The sequence below is a fragment of the Callospermophilus lateralis genome, chromosome 16, assembly GCF_048772815.1.
Source record: "Callospermophilus lateralis isolate mCalLat2 chromosome 16, mCalLat2.hap1, whole genome shotgun sequence".
NCBI classification, from domain to species: Eukaryota; Metazoa; Chordata; class Mammalia; order Rodentia; family Sciuridae; genus Callospermophilus; species Callospermophilus lateralis.
In genome coordinates this window covers 51,924,112-51,949,669 of record NC_135320.1, presented here as the reverse complement: position 1 = coordinate 51,949,669, position 25,558 = coordinate 51,924,112, and the positions used below count along the sequence as shown (strand labels likewise).

Below are 25,558 nucleotides of genomic sequence, written 5' to 3'. Positions count from 1 at the left end.
CTTAACTATTGAATTTTACTTATAAAATATATGGCAACCTAGTAGGCATGGCTATGACAATAAATAATTGCTACTGTACTGTTTCAGAGTTACCTTTAAGAACAAAATTAGTATGAGAAGAGGAATTATAATTAAATACTATGTATGTAAGATAATTCTTACATAAACATGATAACATATAATTTTAACCATGGCAATTTTATGCATCTGACTAAAGCATGAAATGTCCATATTAAGGTATATTCAATTTAATATTTTTCTGGTACATCTATATAGAATCTTACCCTCCTTTACATTAAGTTATAAATTTGGTTAATGTACTGTGCAGGTTTTTTTTTTTTTTTTTGGTGGGGTTGGGATTTGAACCCAGGGCTTTGTGCATGAAAGGCAAGCACTCTACCATCTGAGCTATATCCCCAGCCCAAGTAAGTAAATTTCACTCAAGAGGCACAGAATGAGGGCTACGGTTGTAGCTCAGTGTAGAGTACTCTACTTAAGAAAAAAGAGAGAGACACAGAATGAAAAAGTCAACACAAAATCATTTCAGGCTTATATAAATTAAGATTTATAAGAGCCTTAAAAATTAAAAAATTCTGAAGGAAAATACATTCTGGATTCTATTTGCATGCAAAGTTCATGAAATGCAGGGAATTTGTGTTTACTGCTCTACCCCTACAGTCTAACACAATGTTTAACACAGAGTAGACACTCACAACTGTTGAATAATGAGACAAAATATTAACATCTTTATTAATTTAGCAAAGGAGAAAAATCTTCAAGTCATAATACACAGAAAACAAGAAGTTGTAAGATGTTTATTGTAAAAACAGTCAAGAGAGGCTTACAAATGCAAATATTATCTCAGAACACTTCCCCTTGGTTCCTGAATTAGCTAGGCTCCTATGTACCAGCAAGTCTCCATTAACATTTCTCAGGTTTTAAGGTCCTTTTCAGATGTGTTGATTGATTATATGCATATATTGCGTAGAAACAAAAATCCATCGGATATTAAAAACCAACCAAAAAGTAAAAAAAATAAAAAACTCAAAAACAAAACCAAAAAATCCTTGTTCTGTTGTGCTTTTCTTTCACATTTCCTACAGGGAAACCTGTTTATCTCAGATGCTTTCAAAATTTAACAGTAAAGTAAAATTAGTGCCTTAACAAACAGTAAGATACCAAAGAAACCTCCATTCAAGTTACTGAACCAAACCTCTGACAACATTTGAAGGATAGCCAGATTTAAAAGATTTTTTTTTAATTTAAAAATTAAACTCTAGACTGCTGATTTCCCATATTTAAAAGACTATAGTTATTTGCAGCATAAAAATGGAAAGTAGTGCAAAATGCATCAAGTTTTATATGATAAATACATTTTCAACTTCATGGCTGCCTCAAAAGCAAAGAGTGAAAAATACCACTTCCCAAAAGCACTCGAGACTTAAAGTTCACAATTTAGAAATATCAATTGCTACTCTATTTCCATAAACTGCAAAATGATTTCAGAAACAGATTAAACACACAATTGTTTTACAAAAATATAAGTTGTGTTGGGCTTTACAAAAATTTATAAAATATAACACTTTGTAAATTCAAATTCATACTGAAATAGACAATACTTCTATAAATATAAAGTCTAGTCAAACTTAAAGAGTGGTCTATCTTGATCATTCTTATGTATTAAGTCACTGTTATCATCTTCCAAATCTTCAAGCCTAAGTGGATCTGTGCTTTCATGGGATTTTTTTGTTTTAAGAGACTGTTTATTTTCAAGGGTTTTTTTGTTCTAGAAATAATGTCAAAGCAGATGAATCTAAAACTATATCTTACTAAAAGAAGAAGCAAATGTGATATAACATATCTACATTATTTATAAATTTCAAACCAAATCCCTAAGAATGGCAACCTAGTATTAATTTAAAATATATATCTGACAATCGTAATTTGGTACCTATAAAACATAAAAATATAACCACAACTATTTTATGGAAAAAATATTTATTCATATAGAATGGAGATAACTCCAAATCTAGTTATTTGTAGTTGTCAAATGAGAAGTACTGCTAATAACAAGCATTCATAAACATTCATTTTATCACCCCAAAGAGCACCAGTGTATTTTTTAAACAAACCAAAAAGTAAGAAAGTAGGGACTAATGTATCATGTAACAGTGCTACTACCATAAGGCACCACTTGGTATACAAAAAAGCAAAGTATCTCCAAACCATGTGTTTTTGTCACTGGTGTCTTAACCATTAGATAGGATGGTTTTAAAAAAGACTAACAACTTTATTAATTAATCAGCTACACTCCTGTTCCAAACATTCTGTGCTTTTAGTTTTTCCATACAACAAAAGTAAAAACAACAATATAATACATGATCTATTAAATAAACATCTTTTCCCAACTTTCCAAGAAAATAATCTAGAAATGAACAATAAGAAACCCAAACTTTATCTGATATATTCACAACAGTCCATCCCTGTAGAAGAGTGTGGGGAAGAGAGAAGGCAGGGGGTACCTATTTTCTATAGACTATATTGAGGCACATAGGTTAAAAGTTTCTCAGGCAAATTCATGGCTAGAGTAAATGGAGAGCTCAGAATTTTGCATTTCCCCCAAAGATGATTTTCTCAGCTCCAATTAAATATTTCAAAATGTGTGTTTAGTCACTGCTATCATCATCATCATCATCATCCGATACATCATTTAATGGAGACTTCAATGACTGACTGTAAGAGTCTGATCTAGTAGGTTGGCACGTGGCCATGTCCCCAGTGGAAAGCAGGTCATAGCAGAAGTCACAAATCCGCACGGGCTTAGAGGACTGGCTGGGAAGAAGAAATCTCTTTTCAGAGCAGGGCCCACAAACAACAAAACCGCATTTGCGGCAATGGTGACGACGATTAACAGGCGTAAATTTTGCTTTCTGACAACGCATACATACAGTTGCCTCAGAGTCAGGAACCCAGACAGCAGCATGTTCATTACTGGGTGTCTTCCCACTTTTGGAGAGTAAATCAGTAACACATTTATTGATATGATTCATCCATTCTGATTTCTCAGTGGCAGTGGCAGCATAAACTGCAAAGGATTTAGTTGGTGTCTTAATAAGCCATCCATTCCTTAAATCTCCCTCATCTTTGATGGAATCAATAGTGACATTTTCTAGGGGAATAATATGTTGTTTGTTATATTTTTTCTTCTGAATGACAATATTGCCATATACAAGAATATCATTAAACAAGAAAAACTGCCTTGCTTTAGGCTTCTTTCTGCACAACTTAGTCAATACTCCTTCTCCAATAAGAACTCGTCCAGGTATAGTTAAGGGTTGACCAGCTGCTCCAAAACAGTTTTCCACTATACTTATACGTCTAGTATTTGCTTCACTGTTTGCCAAGCGATCCACCATCTTTTGCTAATAGCCTTTGGAAAAAAAAAAAAAGAAGAAGAAAAATAAATTAGCACACAAATTATAAATTCCCACAAATAAGTTATGTAATCTAAATTTAATCTAACAAATCATTGTTTTTCACAAAGGCAAAATAGTCTAATATTCCTTCCTTCTAGGTAATCATTAAGCATACTAAAAGGGCTAATATCTCTCAATTTTTTAAAATTTTATTTATTTTTTTACATCTCTCAGTTTTTATAATTATCAAAAACACTAAACATGTCCATATAGAATTGTATTAGTTAAATATTTATAAAAGTATAAACTTCTTTATATTTATAAAAGTATAAACACAGAGAGTGGAGAATTGGACAATTAACAATATAAATTATCTCTACAAAATAATAAGCACAGTTTCATAAAAGTTATTCTCATTGGGATTCTGAACAACAGAGGGCCAAATAATACATGAACTAAGAAAAATTACTACCATTTTCCCAGTGAGCTATTACTATGAGCTCAGGCCTTAATTCTCTCACATGGATTACCAGACTGTTTCCAACCATGTCTCCTTGTTTTCGGACTTACCCTCTAAACCATCTTTAGGCAGTGATCTCTAAAATGCTAATTCGACCATGCAGTTGCTCAAAATTATTCCCTTTAGCCTTTAAAATATAAGATCCTTAACATGGTATTCAAGGTCCTTCATTATCTGAACCTTGCTTATCTTCCCCACATCACTCCTCACCTCACAAAATTTGTATGTGAAGAAAACTCTATTTTATTCCATTTCACTGTTGTTTCCCTTTACTAGTTACTATTCCAGATAACTTTTACTCATCCTTCAAGTCTGTTTAGTTTATCATCCCTCCTCCAAAAAGACTTCTTTAAATTCTCAAATTCCCTAAACTCCCAGACTAGACCAGAAAACCTTCCTCCTCTGTGCTCACCATATTCTATGTATATTCTAGCTTCACTTTTTCCAAAACTGAAATCTGTCTCCTCCACAGAGTGCAAAGGAACCTAAAAAGGCAGAGACCATTTGATATCCATATTTGAAACTGATATGGTCTGACATAACAAAAGTGCTAAACAATGTTAACAAGAACACTTTATTAAGCAATGTGCAAAAGAACCATATTATTAACTGATCACAGGTTCGATATCTAGATCCAATACTAATTTCACTCAAGTCTTGGAGAAGCATCCTTTTTCAAACCTACTAACCTAATACTACTATACTACAACTGAATCACATTAAAGGAAAATAAAGTTTGAAAAGAGGAATATTTAAAGTTTAAAGACCAACAGAGCATGGTCCAAGTTCCAGTCTTCAGTGCACAAACGAATGATATTATAACTCTTCCTGGCCTCCATTATAAAGCATACTCTACTTCTGATTATTTCTGAGTTCTCTCTCTCCTCCAATTTGGGTCCCTATAAAGCCTTCTTATCCTCCACCACAAGGGTAGAATCTGGCAGGCCAGAAAGTTGTTCCCAAGAATTCATATAATAATGCATAGCTCTAAACTTTGAAGGATTCTTTCTTAGGGTGAACCCGTTAGCCAAATACAAGTGTACCATTCTATACAAAAGTACATCACAGAAGAGGAAATAAAAACAGCTAATAAGTATACAGACATCCGGGCTGGGGATGTGGCTCAAGCGGTAGCGCGCTTGCCTGGCATGCGTGCAGCCTGGGTTTGATCCTCAGCACCACATATAAACAAAGATGTTGTGTCCACCGAAAACTAAAAAATAAATATTAAAAAAAATTCTCTCTCTCTCTCTCTCTCTCCTCTCTCAAAAAAAAAAAAAAAATTTAGAGACACCCAACTTCATTTATAATTAAAGAAATAACATTAAACACTAAGATATTTTTCACTTATAAGATTAAATTTTTTTAATTCCCTAAGATGTAATATTTAATAAACTTAAGATTATTTAATAAACTACAGAAAATATGTGTACCAACCAATCTAGGTATCTCATCAAAAGAAATTCTGACTGTATGAAGGAAAAAAAAATTGGGAAAGGTACAAATGTTCATCAAGAGGAAGTAGTTTAACAATTTATAATATATCCTTAATCACACACACACACACACACACACACACCACACACACAAAATGTGGGGGATACAAAAGATAGATAGAAATATAGTCAGATGGGAAATTCTCAAGGTATGCAGGTGGGGAGAAGAGTTGAACACCATAATTTCATTTTTTCCCAACATATGTGTGTATATGATGATATATCATCAAATCTAAGATGCTACAGATTTTAAGGCATCTTCATTTTATGTGTCACTGATTTAAAAAATACTGTCAAATAAACCACAGCACACACTTGATTATATGACATCCCAATTTTAGAGACATAAAATACAATTTATAAGGTATCTTTAGACTGAATGAAATAGACTACAAAAGTACAACCAGAGATACTCATAAATATGTAAGCACTCAAAGAAAATAAAATTATAAAACTATATAGCACACCATCAACAATAGTCATTTATTTCTAGGTAATGTCAATAAACAGTTCTTTCACATTTCATATTCAAACATTCGACAAATGATTTTTAGGCATTTGATCTATGTGCAGTAAACAATACAGGCAAGGACCCTGCTCTTCAAGGTTTACATTCTAATTGGAGAGGGGAAAAAACCCAAAATCTAGAATCAAGTAATAATTACTGCCATGATTTTTTAAAAATTAATTTTAAAAGATCAACTGGAAGCCACTCAGACTAGATGGTCAGGAAAGACCTTTCTAAAGTGGCATCCTGGTAAAATAGGCAAACATAAGGTATGGGCACAGGGTGGAAAATTCTGGGCAAAAAGAATAATGTAAAAGCCCTAAGGCAGGAAAGAGGATGGCACTTTTAACGAACTAAAGTATCCACTTATCCTTATCTGAATTCTATCCATTTGGACATACAGTTATTAATGAGTTCCCATATAATGCCAACAGGTTTCCTATTACTGCTACTACTGGAATTAAAGTACTATAAATTTATATCATGCTTTTCAAACATACTATAATCTGATTTTGTCTCAAACTCTTGTAAAATGACTAAAGAAATTTTTGATTCTCCAAAGAAGTATCTAATAACATTGGCTAAAATGTGAGCTGAAGGAGAAACTAAGACACAGAGATTTAATAATGTAAGAAGCAAAACTTAGCCTAGAATTAAGTACTTACTGAGCGTTCAAGCCATGTGCTGAGCAATTTGCATTCATTACCATATTTCTTACTCTTAACAACCTTATAACATACACACTATTAGCTCCATTTTCTGGATGAGTAAACAGCCATAAAGGAGTTCAGTAATTTGGCCAAGCCTGTCACAACAAAACAGGGCTCAAATCTCATTTTTATGTGCTGTTACCACAGTATATTATGGTACACTTATTGTTCCTCAAAACTCCACCAATTCTACAAGAAGTCTGAAAAGTTATTAATCTTTGCACACTACAAACCCTAAAAACACAAAGGAAGATATGAGAATCCAAACTTGAAATGTTATGTCATGGTTTAGGTAGGTGGTCAGTCTCCTGATGATGTTTAAGTGCTCAAATGTTACAATATATTAAGCTTGAATCTTTGTTTATAAATCTTGCCCCCTGTTTAAGAAGGCTGCATTATTAATTAGTATTTGGCTAGAGCAATTAGCTTTCAAAGTCTGTGAACTAATAAATATATTTCACATTGCAAGACAAATATACACTCATAATTCTTTCAACAATTAATCATGTATTTTATCATCTTTATTTATTTTAATAGTGGCAGTGCACTTGCTTAATTTCACTAATGGGTTGTGAACTATATTTGAAAAACAATGGGCATGTAGAACCTAAGGCTTTGGCTTTATGTAGCCCCTTCCATTTCCTTGGTCTTGAAATATTTTCTCTATGTGTCTGATATGAAAACCAATGATCTAAAGAAAACTCTAGATTACAAAAACTCTGCCATCTGCACAAACATGGGAAGAAAGGGAAGGTAGAGGAAGCTGAGAGAGGAATAGGGAGTACAGGAAATTATTAAAGGGGAAATCAAAATACCATTCTTATCTTGGTTGCTGCTAGATATCCCCAAAGCAACATTCTCTAGTAAACCACATCAAGGCACTACCCTTTGGCTCAAAGTCTAAACAGGATCTCTCTCTTCCTCCAAAGCTCAAATCCAAATTTACCACCATCACACTGAGGTGTTCCAAGCAGTAAGAATTTTCAAAGATTTCTATAAAAGAACTAGAAGATAAAGATTACTGATATGAAGACTTGAATTGGGTGTCAACATACTTTATATACAGAGATACAAAAATTGTGGTATATATGTGTAATAAGAATTGTAATGCAAAAAAAACAATAAAGTACATGTATATAGGCATAAATTGGCTTGAACATACTTTTATATCAGAGATATGAAAAATTGTGCCCTATATGTGTAATAAGAATTGTAATGCTTTCTACTGCTGTTGTGTAGCCAATAAATAAATGGATGGATGGATGGATGGATGGATTACTAGACCTGGCAAAGAATTGAGTCCTTCAGGGGTTTTGTTTGGTTTGTTTGCTTGTTTGTGATGCTGGGGATAGAACCCAGGGCATTATACATGCTAGGCAAGCCCTCTATACTTGAGCTATACCTCAGGCATCCTTTGCATATTTTACTCATAAAGGGGCACAGAAAGAGAAAGCAGAAAAGAACAGTAAAATGTAGCCCAATTTGATTATTGTCTACTTTCACTGAGACTGAATACCAGATAATATAGGGAGAGCCAAGAAAACGCCCCAATGATGACTTTAGGTCAAATTCCAAGAAGTAAAATAACTGGGTCAAAAGGCACAAATGTTTAAAAGTCTTGCTACCTTTTACAAAATTTCCATTCAGCAGCATGATGACTGTAATCTGTATAATTTTTAATGTTCCTAGTCAGAGCAATGTCTCTTTCCAAGATTTCTTTTATGGCTCAATAATTTTAATTTTCTCCTCACAAGTGGTTATACTGCTTTTTTTTTTTCTTTTTGACTTCTTTGTCTCTCTCCTTACATTTTCTTTTAAGTAGATTGTCAGATACTTTATAATTTTTGTTGTCACTTTGAATCTAATCTCATTTTCACATTGTTTTCTAATTAGTTAATACTGTTGACAGGTAAATTATATTTCTGTTTCTTTTCATGTTCAGCTAACATAATTTTCCAAATTATATTCTTGACTTATATTTTTTACTTTGATATCTTCTTTTCCAACAAATAATTCACAGTTAAAATGTAAGAGCTATAGCAAAAGCATACTTTTATAAAGCCACCTTTTTATACAACAACTTAAAATAAGCACTCAAAGGTCTCAAGCTATTGCCTTAACAAACGCAGACAAGAACTGCATTTAAATTGTCCATCCTACCTATTCTTTTGGTAACATCTTGCTTTTAAAGTAATACATTCTTTGCTAGGGTGCCTATCACCTGTTAAAAATGTAATACTAGAAGAGACAAAAGCTCTTTTTAAAAAAGACAAAGAATCCAATTTACAATTGAGAAGAAATCCAACTGTCACAGTCTATGCCCTAGTTCTTCCTACTGAAATAAATCAATGCTTCTTATCTCATCCTTACAGGTGAGTTTAAAACAAAAACTCAGATCTAATTTAACTCTTATACATATCCTGACATCTGATACTAGTCAGCTTCAGTTTTCAACTGTACATTTTAGTGAAAAAAGCCAATGAACTATGAACTAAAAGACCTGCATTCTAATCTTAGTTCAGATACCAGATAAGTGATTTCAAATTACCTGTTCTTTTTTAAAAAGCAGAAGCAAATAGCAAGCAGCCTTAAATAATCTGTAAAGTCCTTTCTGTCTTTAAAATAATGAGTCTCTGATAGTAAACCAACCATATTTCTGATTTACTACAAGCCTTACTTGCCTACAAATTAACTTTTAATCAAATTTTTGATTGTCTTGATTACCATCCATCAAGATTTTAAAATGCTAAATTAATAATTAACAGAAAACTTGAAAGAGAAAGACCAACAGGGAAGTAAAATTAAAAGATAAAAACAAATGATGTTCGTAAATATAAAGAGATCTAGAATAGCCAAAGCAATCCTTAGTTAAAAAAAAAAAAAAAAAAAAAAAAAGTGAAGCAGGAGGCATCACAATACCAGAACTTAAAAAAATGACACGGTGTTGGCACCAAAACAGACATGTAGACCAAAGGCACATGTTATGGTTTGAATGTGAGGTGTCCCACAAAAGCTCATATGAGAGACAGTGCAAGAAGGTTCAAAGGAGAAATTGGGTGAATCAATCCCCTGATAGAGATGAATTGAGTGGTAACTAAAGTGGTAAGGTACAGCTGGAGAAGGTGGGAATCAGGGGAATGGCTTTGGTGTACATATTTGTATCTGGCAAGTGGAGGACTATCTCTCTCCTTGTTTCTTGATATCATATGAACTGCTTCCCTCTGCCACACTCTCCCACCATGATGTTCACCCTCACCTCAAGCCCCAAGGAATGGAGCCAGCCTTTGGTGGATGAAGACCTCAGAAACCATGAGCCCCTAAATAAACTTTTCCTCTCCTAAAATACATAATAGAAGACAAAGAGACAGACCCACATAAATACAGTTATCTCATACTAGACAAAGGCGCCAAAAACTACATTGGAGAAAAGATAGCTTCTTCAACAAATGGTGCTTATAAAACTGCAAATCCATATGCAGTGAAATGAAATTAAATCCCTATATCTCACCTTGGACAAAACTCAACTCAAAGTGGATCAAGTACCTAAGGATTAGACCTGAGACCCTGCGCCTAAGAAGAAAAAGTAGGCCCAAATCTATATCACGTTGGCTTAGGAACTGACTTCCTTAACAAGACTTCTAAAGCACAAGAAGTAAAAGCAAGAATCAACAAATCAGATGGATTCAAACTAAAAAGCTTCTTCATAGCAAAGGAAATAATCAAGAACGTGAAGAGAGAGCCTACAGAATGGGAGAACATCTTTGCCACCTGCATCCCAGATAGAGCATTAATCTCCAGGATATATAAATACTCAAAAAAGTTAACACCAAAAAAACAAATAACCCAATCAATAAATGGGCCAAGGAACTGAACAGACACTTTTCAGAAGAGGATATACAATCAAGCAAGAAATATATGAAAAAATGTTCAACATCTCTAGCAATTAGAGAAATGCAAATCAAAACTACTCTTAAGATTTCATCTCACTCCAGTCAGAATGGCATACATTGCTGATGGGACTGCAAATTGGTGCAGCCAATCTGGAAAGGAGTACAGAAATCCCTTGGAAAGGAACTACCATTTGACCCAGCTATTCCACTCCTATCGGTTTATACCCAAAGGACTTAAAAACAACATACTACAGGGACATAGCCATATGAATGTTTATAGCAGCACAATTCACAATAGCTAAATTGTGGAATCAACCCAGATGCCCTTCACTAGATGAATGGATAGGGAAACTCTGGTATATATACACAATGGAATATTGCTTAAAAGAGAATAAAATCATGGCATTTGCAGGTAAATGGATGGAGTTGAAGAATATAATGCTAAGTGAAGTAAGCCAATCCCCAAAACCAAAGGCCAAATGTTTTCTTTGATATGAGAATGCTGACTCATAATGGGATGGAACTTTAGATAGGGCAAAGGGGTGGAAGGGGAAGGGAGGGGTCATGGGAGTAGGAAAGACAGTGGAATGAATTAGACATCATTACCCTAAGTACATATATGAAGACAAAAATGGTGTGAAAATACTTTGTGTAAACCAGTGACATGAAAAATTGTGCTCTATATGTATGATACGAAATGAGTTGCATTCGGCCGTCATATATAACAAATTAGAATAAATAATTTAATAAATAAATATCTTAGCTTCTTTGATATTTCAGTACCCTGTGTAATAGAATAAACTCTCAAAGACACTTGGTTATGAAAAATATCTTGTAAAAATCCCAATAAAATTAACTTTCATTTTGTTGGGGGAAAAATAAAGAAAAATATAAAAAGGGCTGGGGCTCAGTGGCAGACAACTTCCCTATTATGTGTAAGGCACTGGGTTCGATCCTTAGCACCGCATACGAAAATAAATAAAATAAAGTCATGTTATCCATCTACAACTACAAAAAAAATTAAAAAAAAAAAAGAATATAAGAATGTGGGAAGAAAGGTTCACTCATATACTGTTGGTAGGACTGCAAATTGGTGCAACCACTATGGAAAGCAGTACAGAGAGTCCTCAAAAAACTTGGAATGGAACAAATCATCATCACTTGACACAGTCATCCCACTCCTAGGTTTATACCCAAAGGACTTAAAATCAGCACACTAGAGTGACACAACCATTCAGTACTTATAGCAGCTCAATTCACAATAGCTAAGCTATGGAATCCGTCAACAGATGAATGGATAAAGAAAACGTGGTGTATATATATATATACATATATATATACACAATGGAATATTATTCATCCATAAAGAAGAATGAAATTATGGCATTTACTGGTAAATGGATGGAACTGAAGACTATCATAAGTGAAGTAAGCCAATCCCAAAAATCCAAAAGATGATTGTCCTCTCTGATATGCTAACTCACAATAAGAGGTTGGGGGGAGGGGAAAATAGAAGTACTTTGGATTAGACAAAAGAAAGGGGATTGGGAGTAAGAATATTAATAGAATGAATCAGATATTACTTTCGTATGTTCATATATGAATACACCACCAATGTAATCCACATCATGTACAACCAGAATAAAGGGAAACTGTAGTCCATATATGTATGTTAAAATACATTCTATGTCATGTATAAAAAAAAGGAAAAAAAAAGTGCTGAGGAATAAAAAGAGCTGTAGTACACCTTGCTGGACCCCAAGCAGCCACCTTCCTCAAACCCCAAAAACCCAAAAACAAACTACCAGAGGTATTCTCCCTGGGCAACTAGATAATATTAGAACAAACTACTCCCTCTCCAATGCATCTAAATCAAACCAACAAATATTTGGAGTCCCTACCATTTTTAAGGAACTCTAAGATAGTTTTTACTTTTAATATTTCTTTAACAGAATAATCATCAGGGAATTTTAGGTAAAAGTCTACATAAAATACTAGGATGTTGAGAGCCACAGCCAAAAGGGCCCCAACAAACTTTCAGACTGCCAGCTGATGATTGGCTCACAGCAACCCCAGCAACATCTAGCTGATTGGCTCCTCTGCAGTGATGCTCACTGGGCTGTTTCCCTGCCCTTTCAGGCCACGGAGCTGCTCATTGGAGGACTTTTTTGGCTCCGCCCATGCGACCCAGCCAATCGGCCTCAAGAGCAGGAGGATTGTGGGAGGTGGAGAGGCTGGTGGTTGAGGGAGTGGCTTGTGGGAAGCCAATGGTGGCAGTTGGGCTCTGAGGGTTTTTTTCCTGAGGAGTTGTTTTGTTTGGCGTGTGTGGTTCTAAAAAATAAAGTTAGTTTCTTTTGACAAGTGGCTCCTGAATTGTGCCCAGCCAGACTGCGGCACTAGGATAAAGCAAAGAAGAAATATTTGAAAATCTAGGGAATTAAATTTGAAATTTCAGTAAAATTTTACTTAGTTCATCAACAAAAAGAGACAGTTTCTCTGTCTCTTTCCACTGGGATTTCTGCTACTGTATCTAACCAATTACACAGATGCACTGCAGAAATCAGTAGTGATAAAGGAAATAGGTTAATTTCTTAGTTAAGAAAAAAAAGGAACAAACTTTTATATTTTATGCTTAAACTTATTAAAGCTGACTGAAAAAAATGAAACCAAAATTTTAAATCACAGTGAAGCTGTAATTATGTTTAAAAACCTCTACTGGGTGCCAAATATGCCTATTATTGAAAAGTTGACTTATTTTAAAGTCAAGCCAAGAAAGGGAAAAAGAAAAACCTAAGATGTATTTAATACCACAATATATGCTAGGCACATCCACATTTTATCTTTCACTTAATAATCTGAATTTTGTTAACAGAAATTACATCCATTTTACAAAAAAAGTTACTTAGTCTTAAACTAGTTGAGCAATTTTTTTCTGACTTCACAGCTAATTTTTTTTTTTCTTTTCTTTTCTTTTCCTTTCTCCAGTACTGGGAAATGAGCCCAGGGGTGCCTTATCACTGAGCTACATCTCCAGCCCCCCAGTTTTTTTGAGATAGTGTCTAAGTTGCCCAGACTTCAAACTCGCAACTGTCCAGCTTTTTTTTTTTAAATTCATGATATTTGTATTATATCTTGCTACTTTCAGAAATACTTCACTTATGTAGACCTTTATTATGTATTTGGGGAAAGACATTAACAAATTTAGAGGAGAAAAAAAATTTAAACAAATGATAGTAAGTATAAAATAAATTCAAAATGATTCTTAAAATACCACAAGGAAGCAAAAAGTAGAGCTCTAATTTAGGGTGTCAGTAAAGACAGTTCCAAGCAGATTAAGTTTTAAAGAGAAAACGTAAGAATAAATAAGTCATAGGTGAGGATTTAGAAAATTAATTTGAAAAACCAGAATACCTATATTGGGGAGTTTAAACAAACAAACAAACAAGATGTTCAGAGAGAGAGGACAAAAGAAGAGAAGAATGTGAACCTCAAATTCTAATAAGACTCTAAGTCTTTAATATTTAAGTCAATTCACAGAAGACAACATTAATATTCCTTTTTTTTTTTGGGGGGGGGGGTAACCAGGAATTGAACTCATGGGCACTCAATCACTGAGCCACATCCCCAGCCCTATTTCGTATTTTTTATTTAGAGACAAGGTCTCACTGAGTTGCTTAGCACCTTGCTATTGCTGAGGCTGGTTTTTAAACTCACAATCCTCTAGTAGCAGCCTCCTGAGTCACTGGGATTACAGGCATACACCACCGCATCCAGCTGGATTAATATTCCTCATCACTATAATCAGGTAATTATTCAAAAATCAGATACCCCTGGGCTGGGGATACAGCTCAGTTGGTACGAGTCCTTGCCTCGGATGCACAAGGCTCTGGGTTCAATCCCCAGGACCACAAAAAAAAAAAAAAAAAAAAATCAATACCCAGACCAGAAAAATTAAACTCCAAATCCTTAACCTGATGTTCAAAGCCTTTCACAGTCAAGTCCTGGCCAATTATAGTCTATCTTAACAGTTTTACCTCTTTCTATACATTTTCTTTATTACAATCAAACCAGGCTATTATTGCCAGAATATTCTCTGGGATAGTCCCTACTTCTAAGTAATAGATCTTCCCTACTTCTAAGCTCACTGTGTCTTCCATCTCTTACTCTTCTCTATTTGCTGAAATCTCAACAGTTTCTCAAGATATCAAGACATACCTTAGAATAACAGCCTCACTGCCAGATACTATTTGATCTTCAAATCCTCACATGGCTTTCTTTACCTATACCACTATAGGGCACTTGTATTTTATTACGTTTTGTAACAATTTGAATACCTGCTTATTCCAAACAGATGTGGAAATTCCTGAGAAAAGAATATGATTTCCTACAACTTTGAATTTTCAATAGTACCCACAAAAATGATCGTGTAGGGCTGGGGATGTGGCTCAAGCATTATCGCGCTCACCTGGCATGCGTGTGGCCCAGGTTCGATCCTCAGCACCACATACAAAGAAATATGTTGTGTCCACCGAAAAATAAATATTGAAATTTAAAAAAATGATTGTATATACAGTCAATGTACACTGAGCACTGAATATAACCGGCAGGTAGAAGTGACAGCAGCTTCTCAATCTGGAGTTTGCTGAAAACCAAACTTCATTTTCCACATCTGTTAATTAAAAAAAAAAAAAAAAAAAAAAAAGGAACCACACCCTATACATCAACTGCTTCACTAGATTCAGATTTTAAATTTACCAGCAAACATCATCATCTACTTAACTATAATATTTAATTATGAATGCTATTGAGTATTAAGAGAGGGCAGATCTATTTTTTTAAAATCTTAATCTTATGATAATATATCTAAATGATTTCTTCGCTCTTCAAAAAGCACAGCTGTTTAGTTAGTAAATAAAAAATGATGATGTGTGCATATTTTCACCAATGAAATTCAGACAAAAAAACTGCATCATTTCAAAAAGTATTTATGTGGGGCAGTTGTACAGTGCTAACAGCTGCAAAGATGGCACAGTATAACATTTGAAAAAAAATGTTGGTAAAAATCAACTAAAACACTACTGTGGAATTGGTAATCCCTTCAAATCCCTAATAAATTTCTGTAGTACTGAGGTAGGACAGAGGACATAAGGACAAGTAGAAAGGAGGCATGTGGGACAAGACTGACCATGACTTAAGATTTACAGTCCACTTTCACATGGATTAAATATCCTGATTTAGGGGCTGGGGATGTGGCTCAAGCGGTAGGGCGCTCGCCTGGCATGCGTGCAGCCCGGGTTCGATCCTCAGCACCACATACAAACAAAGATGTTGTGTCCGCCGAGAACTAAAATAAATAAATATTAAAAAATTCTCTCTCTCATCTCTCTTAAAAAAAAAATCCTAATTTAAAGATCACAAACAGCATTATTTAAATCAATTATCAGACCTTATCCACCTGTATACAAATGTTGTACTGAGTAAATCCATGGAGCAAAACACATCAAAAACAAAGAAGAAAAAAAATGACCCCCATCCTGGTTAATGGTCAACGTGTCCAGTTATCAACACAATGGAGTACTAGTAACACCTGCTCAGATCATCCCTGCATTATCGATCTTATACATATATATGTGTCTAGCTAAAATGTAGCCAGCATATTACTCTCCAATGTCCATAATCTACCTTTTCTTTCTCTTAATTTTATCTGTGCTTCACTTTGACCCATCCTTAAATTCCTTTTTGCAATGAGATAAGGACCCTGAATTGAGGTCCATCTCTCTTTTGGGGGGACCTCCCCAGGATAGTCCCAGTAACAGTTATCATTCAAAATAGTTGTGATCTTCTCATGACATTTGAGGTTTTATGCTTAATAGAAAAAAGAATAATCCAGACACTGGGAATTAAGATGTATATCACCATCATGTTTTCTCTCATCTACAGAAGCTAAAATAGAAAAAGGAAAGAAGGTGGGGGTGTCTCATGAAAATCAAAGAGAGATCAATAAAGTAGAAGAAAGGGACTGGGGGAGGAAGGAAAAGAGGGTAAGGGGGCAGGGAAATATTGGGAATGATGTTGTCCGTATAATATTCTTATACTGTGTACATGTATGGATATGTAACAACAAATCCCACCATTATGTACAACTATGTCAATAAAAAATGTGGAAAAAGATATATACCACAAAGTTTAACACACAGCACAATAAGATAAGTACTATAATTAATTAATTAAGAATATCAACAAAGTAGTAAGGAAGCAAAAAAAAAAAAAAAAAGATTAAGGGCAAGTCATAGAGTAGCATTTGCACATCTGAAAGATTAATTTCAAAAGTAAAAAAAAAAAAGGCGAGGGTACTTTACTTACCTTAAGCAAAAGCATAAAGTTCTGGAAGTAAAAATGTGTTTTAAAGAAGTTGGCCAGATACAGTGGCACAAGCCTATAATCCTGGTGGTTTGGGAGGAAAAGGTAGGAAGACCAAGAGTTTAAAGCCAGCCTCAGCAATTTAGCTCTAAGCAATTCAGCTAGACCCTGTCTCTACATAAAATAGGGCTGGGGATGTAGCTCAAGTTGAGTGCCCCTGAGTTCAATCCCCAGTACCCTCCCCCCCCCCAAAAAAAAAACCCTCACACATTGGGAATGTGGCTCAGTGGTAGGGAACTTGCCTAAAGCCCTGGATTCAATCCCCAGGAATGCAAAAAAATAAAAATAAAAATATTTTAAAAGTCACATGGTAAACATGCAGCAAAGGATATAAGGAGTTACTTAGTGTGAAAAGAGAAACGCAAGACTAGATACTTAAACTTTAGGAAGGAGTGGCCTGATTTGATTTGGATTTTCCTAAGGTAACTAGAAACAATGAAAGACAAACAGAATGGAGAGATTAAAAGCAAGATCCAGGTATAGAGGTATTATAAAAATTAGAGGGAAGCCGGGAATGGTAGCACTGGCCCTTAATCCCAGGAACTTGGGAGAGTGAGATAGGAGGATTCCAAGTTCAAGGCCTGCAAGCCTCTGCAAGCTTAATAAGACCCTGTTCCAAAAATAATAAAAGGGGATAGGGGTGTACCTGCATCCCTAGCATGGAGGGAAAAAAAAAAAAAAAACAGAGGAAAGTTGATGAAGAGTCTGAAGCTTGCAACAGAATAGAAAGGATAGGTCAGATTCAGGATTACAATAACTAACTGAATATGGATGAGTAAAGCTAGAATCAATCTCCAGAATTCAGTCTAAGTAGTATGGAAGCAAATAAAAGCATTAATAATTTTTAATGAATTTCAAATAGCCAAACATGTACTAATCACTTGCTCTGTGCAAAACTGTATTAAAAGAGAAAGAAAAAAAACTCAAAACTAAAATCTCTGTGGAAAGACAGCTATATTCTTAAATTTATACAGACAAATATATATAATTCAGGTGTGTTTCTATGGGAAAGAAAATGCCGGAAGTAATTGACAAGGGAAAAAAATAAAAAGAAGAAAGGCATTTGGTACCCCTGTAATATACTATAAATTGAGGAATAAAATTACCTCAAATCTGCAGACTCAAAGTGTAAACAGCAAAGGAAAAACAAACCAAAACCATTTAACAGAAAATTAAATTGAATTAAAAAGAACAATGAAGGTCCCAAGGCCAAAGGACTTGATTTGGAGTTGAGCTGTGATGTAATTTTGAGCAGGTGGAACATCTAGGAACAAATCTTAAGGGACTACAAATTCAAACTGGGTCTCACAGCAATAGTAGGCCAAACAATTTGGCAGGGTGAGCTATTTCTCAGAAACGGAAATATCAGAGTTCAGGATGGAGGATGCAAGCCCAGGAGAAGTTACAGAAGATTAATAAGATAGGGAGGTAACAAATTGCAAAAGAAAGTAAACTTTGGATTAAAGGGTTTAAATTTTAATATATAGGCAATGGAAGACAAAGGTTTTTAATAGGAAAATACTAATCAATGCACAGAAGCAGTACATAAAATGGGCTAGAGAGAATATAAGGAAGCAAGTTAGAAAGCAAAGAAACCAATCAGAAGAATATGATGATAGTCTCCAAAGAGAGAATGAAAGGTAATAAAAGCCTGAACCACAATAATTGGCAGCAGAAATAAAAAGGGAAGAATGAAAGGAAGAGAGATTACTAAGGAACACCAAGTGAGTATAATTCAACTAGAAGAGTTTAAGTATAAGTCCCTGGGCAGATGTAGCCTTTTTTAGGAGGGAGAAGAAATTAGTTTGGAACATATTTATCTTGAAGTCCTTCAGGGTACACAATAGACAACCATCTGTCAGAGATGCCAGGACAAGAGGGAATTCCAAGACTACAGAGAGATTTGGTAGTCACCCACCTAGAGATGCTGGCTAATATGTGAAAGACAGAAGGGGCAGAGGACTAAAATTTGAGGTACCACCTAGATTATAAAGCAAGAGTGTTAAGGAAAGCAAGAATGGCAGACAAGAGAACACAGCATCTTTTCAATGCGCATTCACATGTTTCACAACTCTCAAAGACTAAATAACTTGACACAAGATCACAATAAGCAATGGAACATGTGGAATGATTGAGGACTAATGGCAATGTATGGCAATATTTTAGAAAGTTTGACTGTGATCCTGGAATTTTTATTCTTATAAATTTATCCTGGAGAACTAAATTAAGGGAGACGGAAGAGAGGGTGTTGCATATAAAAAGTTTTTCCTCTAAGTCATAGTGAAAAAACAAAACCTAATTTTCTAGCCACAGAGGAAGAGTTAAACATATTTTGAAAAAGTCAACTATCAAAAATGAAAACCTGTTACTACATAAAACTTTAAATTTCAACATTGGGAGCAAAATCTATTAAAAGTTTAAAAAATATTTGCAAAAGATGACAAAGGGTCAACATTCTTAATACACAAAAGACTCCTGTAAATCCATAAGAAAAACTCCAAGAGAAAAATGACACAAATGGCAATTTCACATTAAAAAAAAACAGTAACCACTAAATAGAAAAAAAGCTGACTCCTTCATAATAAAAAAAATAAAATTAAAATGATAAATTATTCACCTTTCTAAGATGTGGGGAAAACAGGCATTCATATTCTGAACAGAATACACTGAAACAACATTTCTAATTGCCACCTTAGCAATATAAATGCTTTCAAAAGTTTAAATAATCTAACACCAAGAATACACACAAAAAATAATTAAATCATTGTACAAAGCTGTTTGTAAAAAAATAATAATAATAATAATCATTGTAGCTCTGTTTATAATAATGAAAAGTCAAAAACAATCTAAATACTCAACAACAGAAAACTAATTAAATAAAACACAGCATACCCATGAATTTTTAGGCAGCTTTTCAAAGAACATAGATTAATACTTAATATGGAAAACTGATTTAAAAAAAGACATTTTATTAAATAAAGCTTTTTAAACAACATATGTAGTATAAACCTACTTATTTTTTATTACACTGTAAAGATACACACTGAAAAATACTGGCTCTCTTTTAAGCACTAGAGTGACAATATTTTGATAATATTTTGATATTGCCTACAAAAAAAAAAAAAAAACTTTAAACCTAAGAACAAAATGCGAACAATGTGTAGAAAAATACAAGTATAAAAAAGTAAAATACAGGGCTGGGGATGTGGCTCATGCGTGCGGCCCGGGTTCGATCCTCAGCACCACATACAAACAAAGATGTTGTGTCCGCCGAAAACTAAAAAAAAAAAAATATTAAAAATATTTTTTAAAAAAGTAAAATACAAATACATATACAATTAATAAAAATATAAATACAAAATGTTTTTGATTCCCCCCAACTATTGTTTAAACAAAACAAGTACAAAGGTAGCTCCACTTCCAAAAGTGTCAAGGAAAAAAAAAAAAAAAGATGAAGATGATGCAAAGAAGAAAACAGAAAATTCACATCATAATTTTGTGTGCGTGCATGAGTGTGCATGCATGTGTATGTGGTATGTGTTACTGGAGAAGAAATGCAGGGCCTTGAGCATGCAAGCAAGCATTCTACCATGGAGCTATATCCCCAGTCCCATAAAATCTTAAATCACCATAGAGGGAAGCAAGGTTGTCTACCAAGAGTAACATGTTTTAAGATCTGGATTCCCAGCCTGAAGAGTGAAATAGCAATAGAACAATTAAAGTTAATCTGAGGATGAGAATGGGATCAGAAAGCAATTAGTACATAAGCCACAGGAAAACAAAGTCACCACAGAATGACCTTTTGGAGAGTTATGGGGCAGAGGCACAGCAGAAAAAGTAAATTGATATTTACAAATTAAAAACTGACCAGTAACAGTCCAGCGTAGTGGTGCATGTCTGTGGCTCTAGAGGCTGAGGCAGGAGGACTGCAAATTCAGAGCCAGCCCCAGCAACTTAGCAAGGCCATAAGTAACTTAGTGAGACTCTGTCTCAAAATAAAATATAAAAAGGGCTAGGGATTTGGCTCAGTGGTTAAGCACCCCTGGGTTCAATCCCCAACACACACACAAAAAGAATTGACCAGTTATATTCAGCAAAGATCAAAGTTCAAATATAACTGAAGAGTGCAAGGTTGGAAAGAAGGAAGGTTAACACTGTGAAGGCCTGAAAATGATAATGAGGACAAAAAACTACTTCCCCAGGTATGATGGAAAAAGAGAAAGAGAAAGCTGGCCTTTGAATCACCATTTGGCCACAGGGTGAAGACTTCAGGTAGAGTAGTGCCAAATAATAGAAAGGTGAAATAACAGGGTCATATGTGTGGATTGTTCATACAGAGGGGAGGTGAAAATCATGGGAGTTAGTGAACCCTAGTCCCAAATATACAGTCTGGCCAGAAATAATTTAACTGTTACCTAATTTCTATGTACTTCACTTTTTTCTCAGTTACAAATATATCCTTTCTAGTCTATTAGTAAACTTGGCTGACACTTATTATTTCATTCAAGATTCTCAATCCTGACTGTACATTAAAATCATGAGTGCTCAAAAAAAAAGGGGGCAGGGGCATAAAACTACTTAAGCCTGACCCCACACCCATAATCCTATTCATTTGGGGTGAAGTTTAGACATAAGAATTTTTAAGAAGCTCTTGAGGTGATTCTAACGCACAGCCAAGGTTGACAACTGAACTAGTTATTTCTAAAGACTGCTAACCTTTTAAAATTTTAAATTCTGTGATTCACTGCTACTGTTTACTTGTTAAAACAATACTATCATGTGCCAGTCATTTCCATAAACTCTCACTGAATCTTCAAAACCCTGTGAGGCAAATATTTCAACGTCCATTTCATAAATGACTCCAGTGAAGCTTAGATAAGTGATCTGTTCAACAGTCATAAACTAGCTAGCAACAGTGGCAAGCACTCAGTTTGATTTTTCCAGTACACCTATATGAAATTTGCTTTCTATTATACTCAGACCAATTATTTGAATGCCTTCTATTTCTTTCCCAGGACTTCCTCAAATTGTACACACTAGCTTGTGGTTTACAGATTTGCTGGGGAGAAAGTTGTATTGGGTAGAGGCAGGAAATTAACCCCAAATTCTACAGTCATTACAGAATTACAGAAAACCTTAACCTAGAGATGTTCTGAAACTTAAATTAGCACCATAAAAGTGTATCTATTAAGTATTTTATTTATTTTATTTTATTTATTTTCAAATAAGCCAGCATGCAAGTAGCAGGCAGTTAATGCACAAACCTGGTTCTCAAAAATAAACTTATAATAGAAAAGCAATGTTTTTGTTTTCCAATAAGGGGACTTTAATATAATATTCAAAGATAATTCTGAAAAAACAAAAATTTGCTCTATTAAACAGTCTATATAAACATGACCTTCAAAATGTGAGGCATTAACCAAATTTTCATCAAGTGTAAAAAAGTCAATCTCCTTTTAGAATCATGATTATAATCCTTTTATTGATCCATGGCATCTCTCTATTCATCAGTGATTACATTCCAGTCTATTATCTTCTTGGAAATTTCATGAACATTCAAGTTCTGTACCCCAGGCCAAAATTCATTGAGTTACCACAATAATCTGAATCTTTACAACAATAAATTCTCATCAAAAAAAGAGAGAGAGAGCACACAATCTGCGCATTTAATGGTGTCCATGGCATGTACTAAGGAAAATTCCACCGAGATTTAACAACTATTCCTGGGTAGAGAAGGTAGATGGGAGAAAGGTAGAAAGCCTTCAAAAAGTATAGGTTTAAATATCTTTAAGAGGAAAAACTTCAGTACAAGAGTCCTTTTAACAGCTCTCTAGGCAATAAGTATTTGTACTTAAGAACTAAATTCAAATTAGAAACAGCAGTGATAAGAAAAGAGCAAACACCGTGGACAGACAGGAATGAGTTATATATCCTATCACTATAAGAGAATGAAAAGACCTTAGTTAAATACCAGCTAAGTTTCTAGATTTGAGAAATTAGTTAAGTCTACTCAATAAACATGTACAATGGCATTAGCTTGACAATGAAGCAAAAGAAGATTTTTAAGAACTAAGGAGTAAAGACGTCGCAGACGCCGGGCGAGTAAGATTTTTAAGAACTGGGAGTAAAATCAAAGCAGAAAGTACATTTTTACCTATTAAGGAGTAAAAAGAGAAATTCTCCAAGACATGGTTCAGGGTTTATCAATTCATTTAACAGAATTTTAAAGCTGTCTTTATATTTTAAAAATTTTTTATGTTCATTTGCTGGAATAATTCATACTGAATCTTTACTTTTGGTGCCTTAATCAGTACATCAGTTTTGTTTTTTGTCTTTTTTTTTTTTTTTGAGGCGATTACATGTGCCTTCCAAAAAAGTAACCTAATACCATTCACCTCTCAATGCTGTCATGACCTGAAGAGATTAAAAATAGAAGCCTCTGTTAATACTGAATTAACCTGAGGACCCCATGAGCTACCAGAGTTGAGAAAAAGGTAAATGCTCAAAATAGGAAGGAATGCACCCTCAAAGAACCAATGGGAGTGGAACACTTCAAAATGTCAAGATTATTTATTCTTAAGAGAACAACACATGCCTTTACTGTGTCAAAATCTTTCTTTAATGAGTTTCCTCAGCAAAGCAATAAAACTATAAAGAGGGCATTTATCGATCTAAGGTACTTTTTGTGTGCATGAATTACGAAGAGGGACTTAGGTATCTGTAACCTTCACAGTCCTCATTTCCACTGCGCACCCACACAGGTTATTGCTATAGTGTTCTAGGAGCACAGAAGGCTGGTCAAGCAACATAAGCAGCGAGCTCTCGGTCTTTAATTTTTTAAAGAAAAATAAATTCGGCCTAAGACCATAAAGCTTTAAAAGACTCCAAATAAAGAGCGTAGAAGCCATCGCTTCTATCCGAGCAAATTCTGTGGTGCCATTTTTCACCCAAAACTCCCTACAAAATATGCCGTTCAAGTTTCAACGTGCACCGTGATGCCCAGACCCTGAAAACTTTGGGGAGCAGGAAAATGCTGGAGCCCGAGACGCCACTGGCCACGTCTGGGACCCTAGTCCTGGCGTCCCACAACTTCTCGCCGGACCTCGGGGCTCCTTCCCGCGTCCGCCCGCCGGACACTCCCGGCGGCCCCCCACGGCGGCGGCGTCCTGAGGGCGGGCGCGGCTCGCCAAGGCGCTGGCGGGCACCGCGGGACGGCGGCGGCGTCCAGCCCGAGGGCCGGCCTCAGCGCGAGGGGAGCGGCCCGGGAGCGGCCCGGGAGCGCCCCATTTCTTAGACCCCAACATGGCGTCGGCCGCCGTCGCCGCCCGCGACGACACCTCCCGGCGCCGCGGACGGCCCTGGGACCGCGGAGGAAGCGCCCGGAAAGTTTCGCTTCTCCACTCCCAGTCCGCCAGAAGCCCGCGGACCACCAACCCCAGCTTCACCTACCCGGCCGAGCACGGGCAACGGCAGTAGCGCGAAGGTCCGACTCCTCGTCGCAGACGCCGGGCGAGGACTCTGCCAGTTCCCAAGCCCGACCTCTCTGGGTGTGTGCGGCCTGCGGACCCGCGCAGCCAGCGCGTTCCGGACGCGGCGGGCAGCCGGCCGGCGCGGCGGCTCGCAGGTGACTCCCCCGCCCCTCCAGTCGAACCCGACTACCGACGCCTGGGCCGGCCTCTCCCATGCGCGGGCACGGCGCGCCCCCGCCCACACGCCAAGGGCGAACGCGCGGGCACGAGCACACCCAACCCGTTCGCTCCCCGCCCTTTCTTCCCGGTTCCCTTGCCCCGCCTCTCCCGGCTGCGCGACGCGCTCGAGGGGCGGGGCTATTGGCGGAGGCCACGCCCACCCAGTCAGCCCCCGGCCGCAACGGGAGGGTTAGGTGGGTTCCTTGGCTTTATCGTGGTGAGGCGTGAGGAGGAGAGGTTTGGGGCTGTGAGGCGCCTTACCTGACTTTCCTGGCTTGACTATTCAACTGTCTACGAAATTCTCACGGAGATTAGAAGAATGGAAGGAAACCCCGGCTCCGCTACCACCCCTTTACACGCTTCCCCAGGGAATTGAAGAATGAGAAAGAGAGGCTTTGGATTTAGACGCCAAAAGCTTCACTAACAGTTGTTTGCCCGTCTCAGCTCGAGGAAGCTTCCCGTCAAATGGTCCATTTGCTTGCTCTAAGGCCCCTACTTCCTGAAACGAGGGAAAGCTACCACACATACCCCACATGCTTCGCATAGCCCATTCTTTTTAGTGCATGCATTAGGACTCCCGGTCTTTCCAAAACTTCTCTGACGCCCTAAAATTCAGCTACCTGCTTCACATACCTAGAAACTGCAATGATAAGATAGTATATAGGGTTAAACGTGCCCTGATTCATTTACTCCACAGCACCTGTTCGCTAAGCGTCTGATGTGTTCCTAGAGAGGCATCAAAGATAGCTAGGATGGACAAGGAATGGGGGCAGGGTGGGGGAGATCGGCATATTCTTTAAACAAAAAGTGTGAGTGTGTTGATGAAGTTTGGGTCTGGAACATTTTATATTTCCTATTGATTTATTATGAAAGGATTTTTTTTTTTTAACTTTTGATTGCTCTGATTTAC

At 36.2% G+C, this 25,558-nt stretch overlaps 1 protein-coding gene across 1 annotated transcript; it reads right to left on the bottom strand.

The window, feature by feature from the left end:
* Window positions 1-753: 753 nt before the first annotated feature.
* Plekhf2 (pleckstrin homology and FYVE domain containing 2) lies at window positions 754-24,716 on the bottom strand. The gene is made up of 2 exons (XM_076835716.1): window positions 24,410-24,716; window positions 754-3,430 (listed from the first exon to the last, which is right to left on the bottom strand). Exon 2 carries the CDS (start codon window positions 3,414-3,416, stop codon window positions 2,667-2,669), a length of 750 nt encoding a protein of 249 aa, XP_076691831.1. The 5' UTR covers window positions 3,417-3,430; window positions 24,410-24,716; the 3' UTR covers window positions 754-2,666.
* Between the last annotated feature and the right edge of the window lie 842 nt (window positions 24,717-25,558).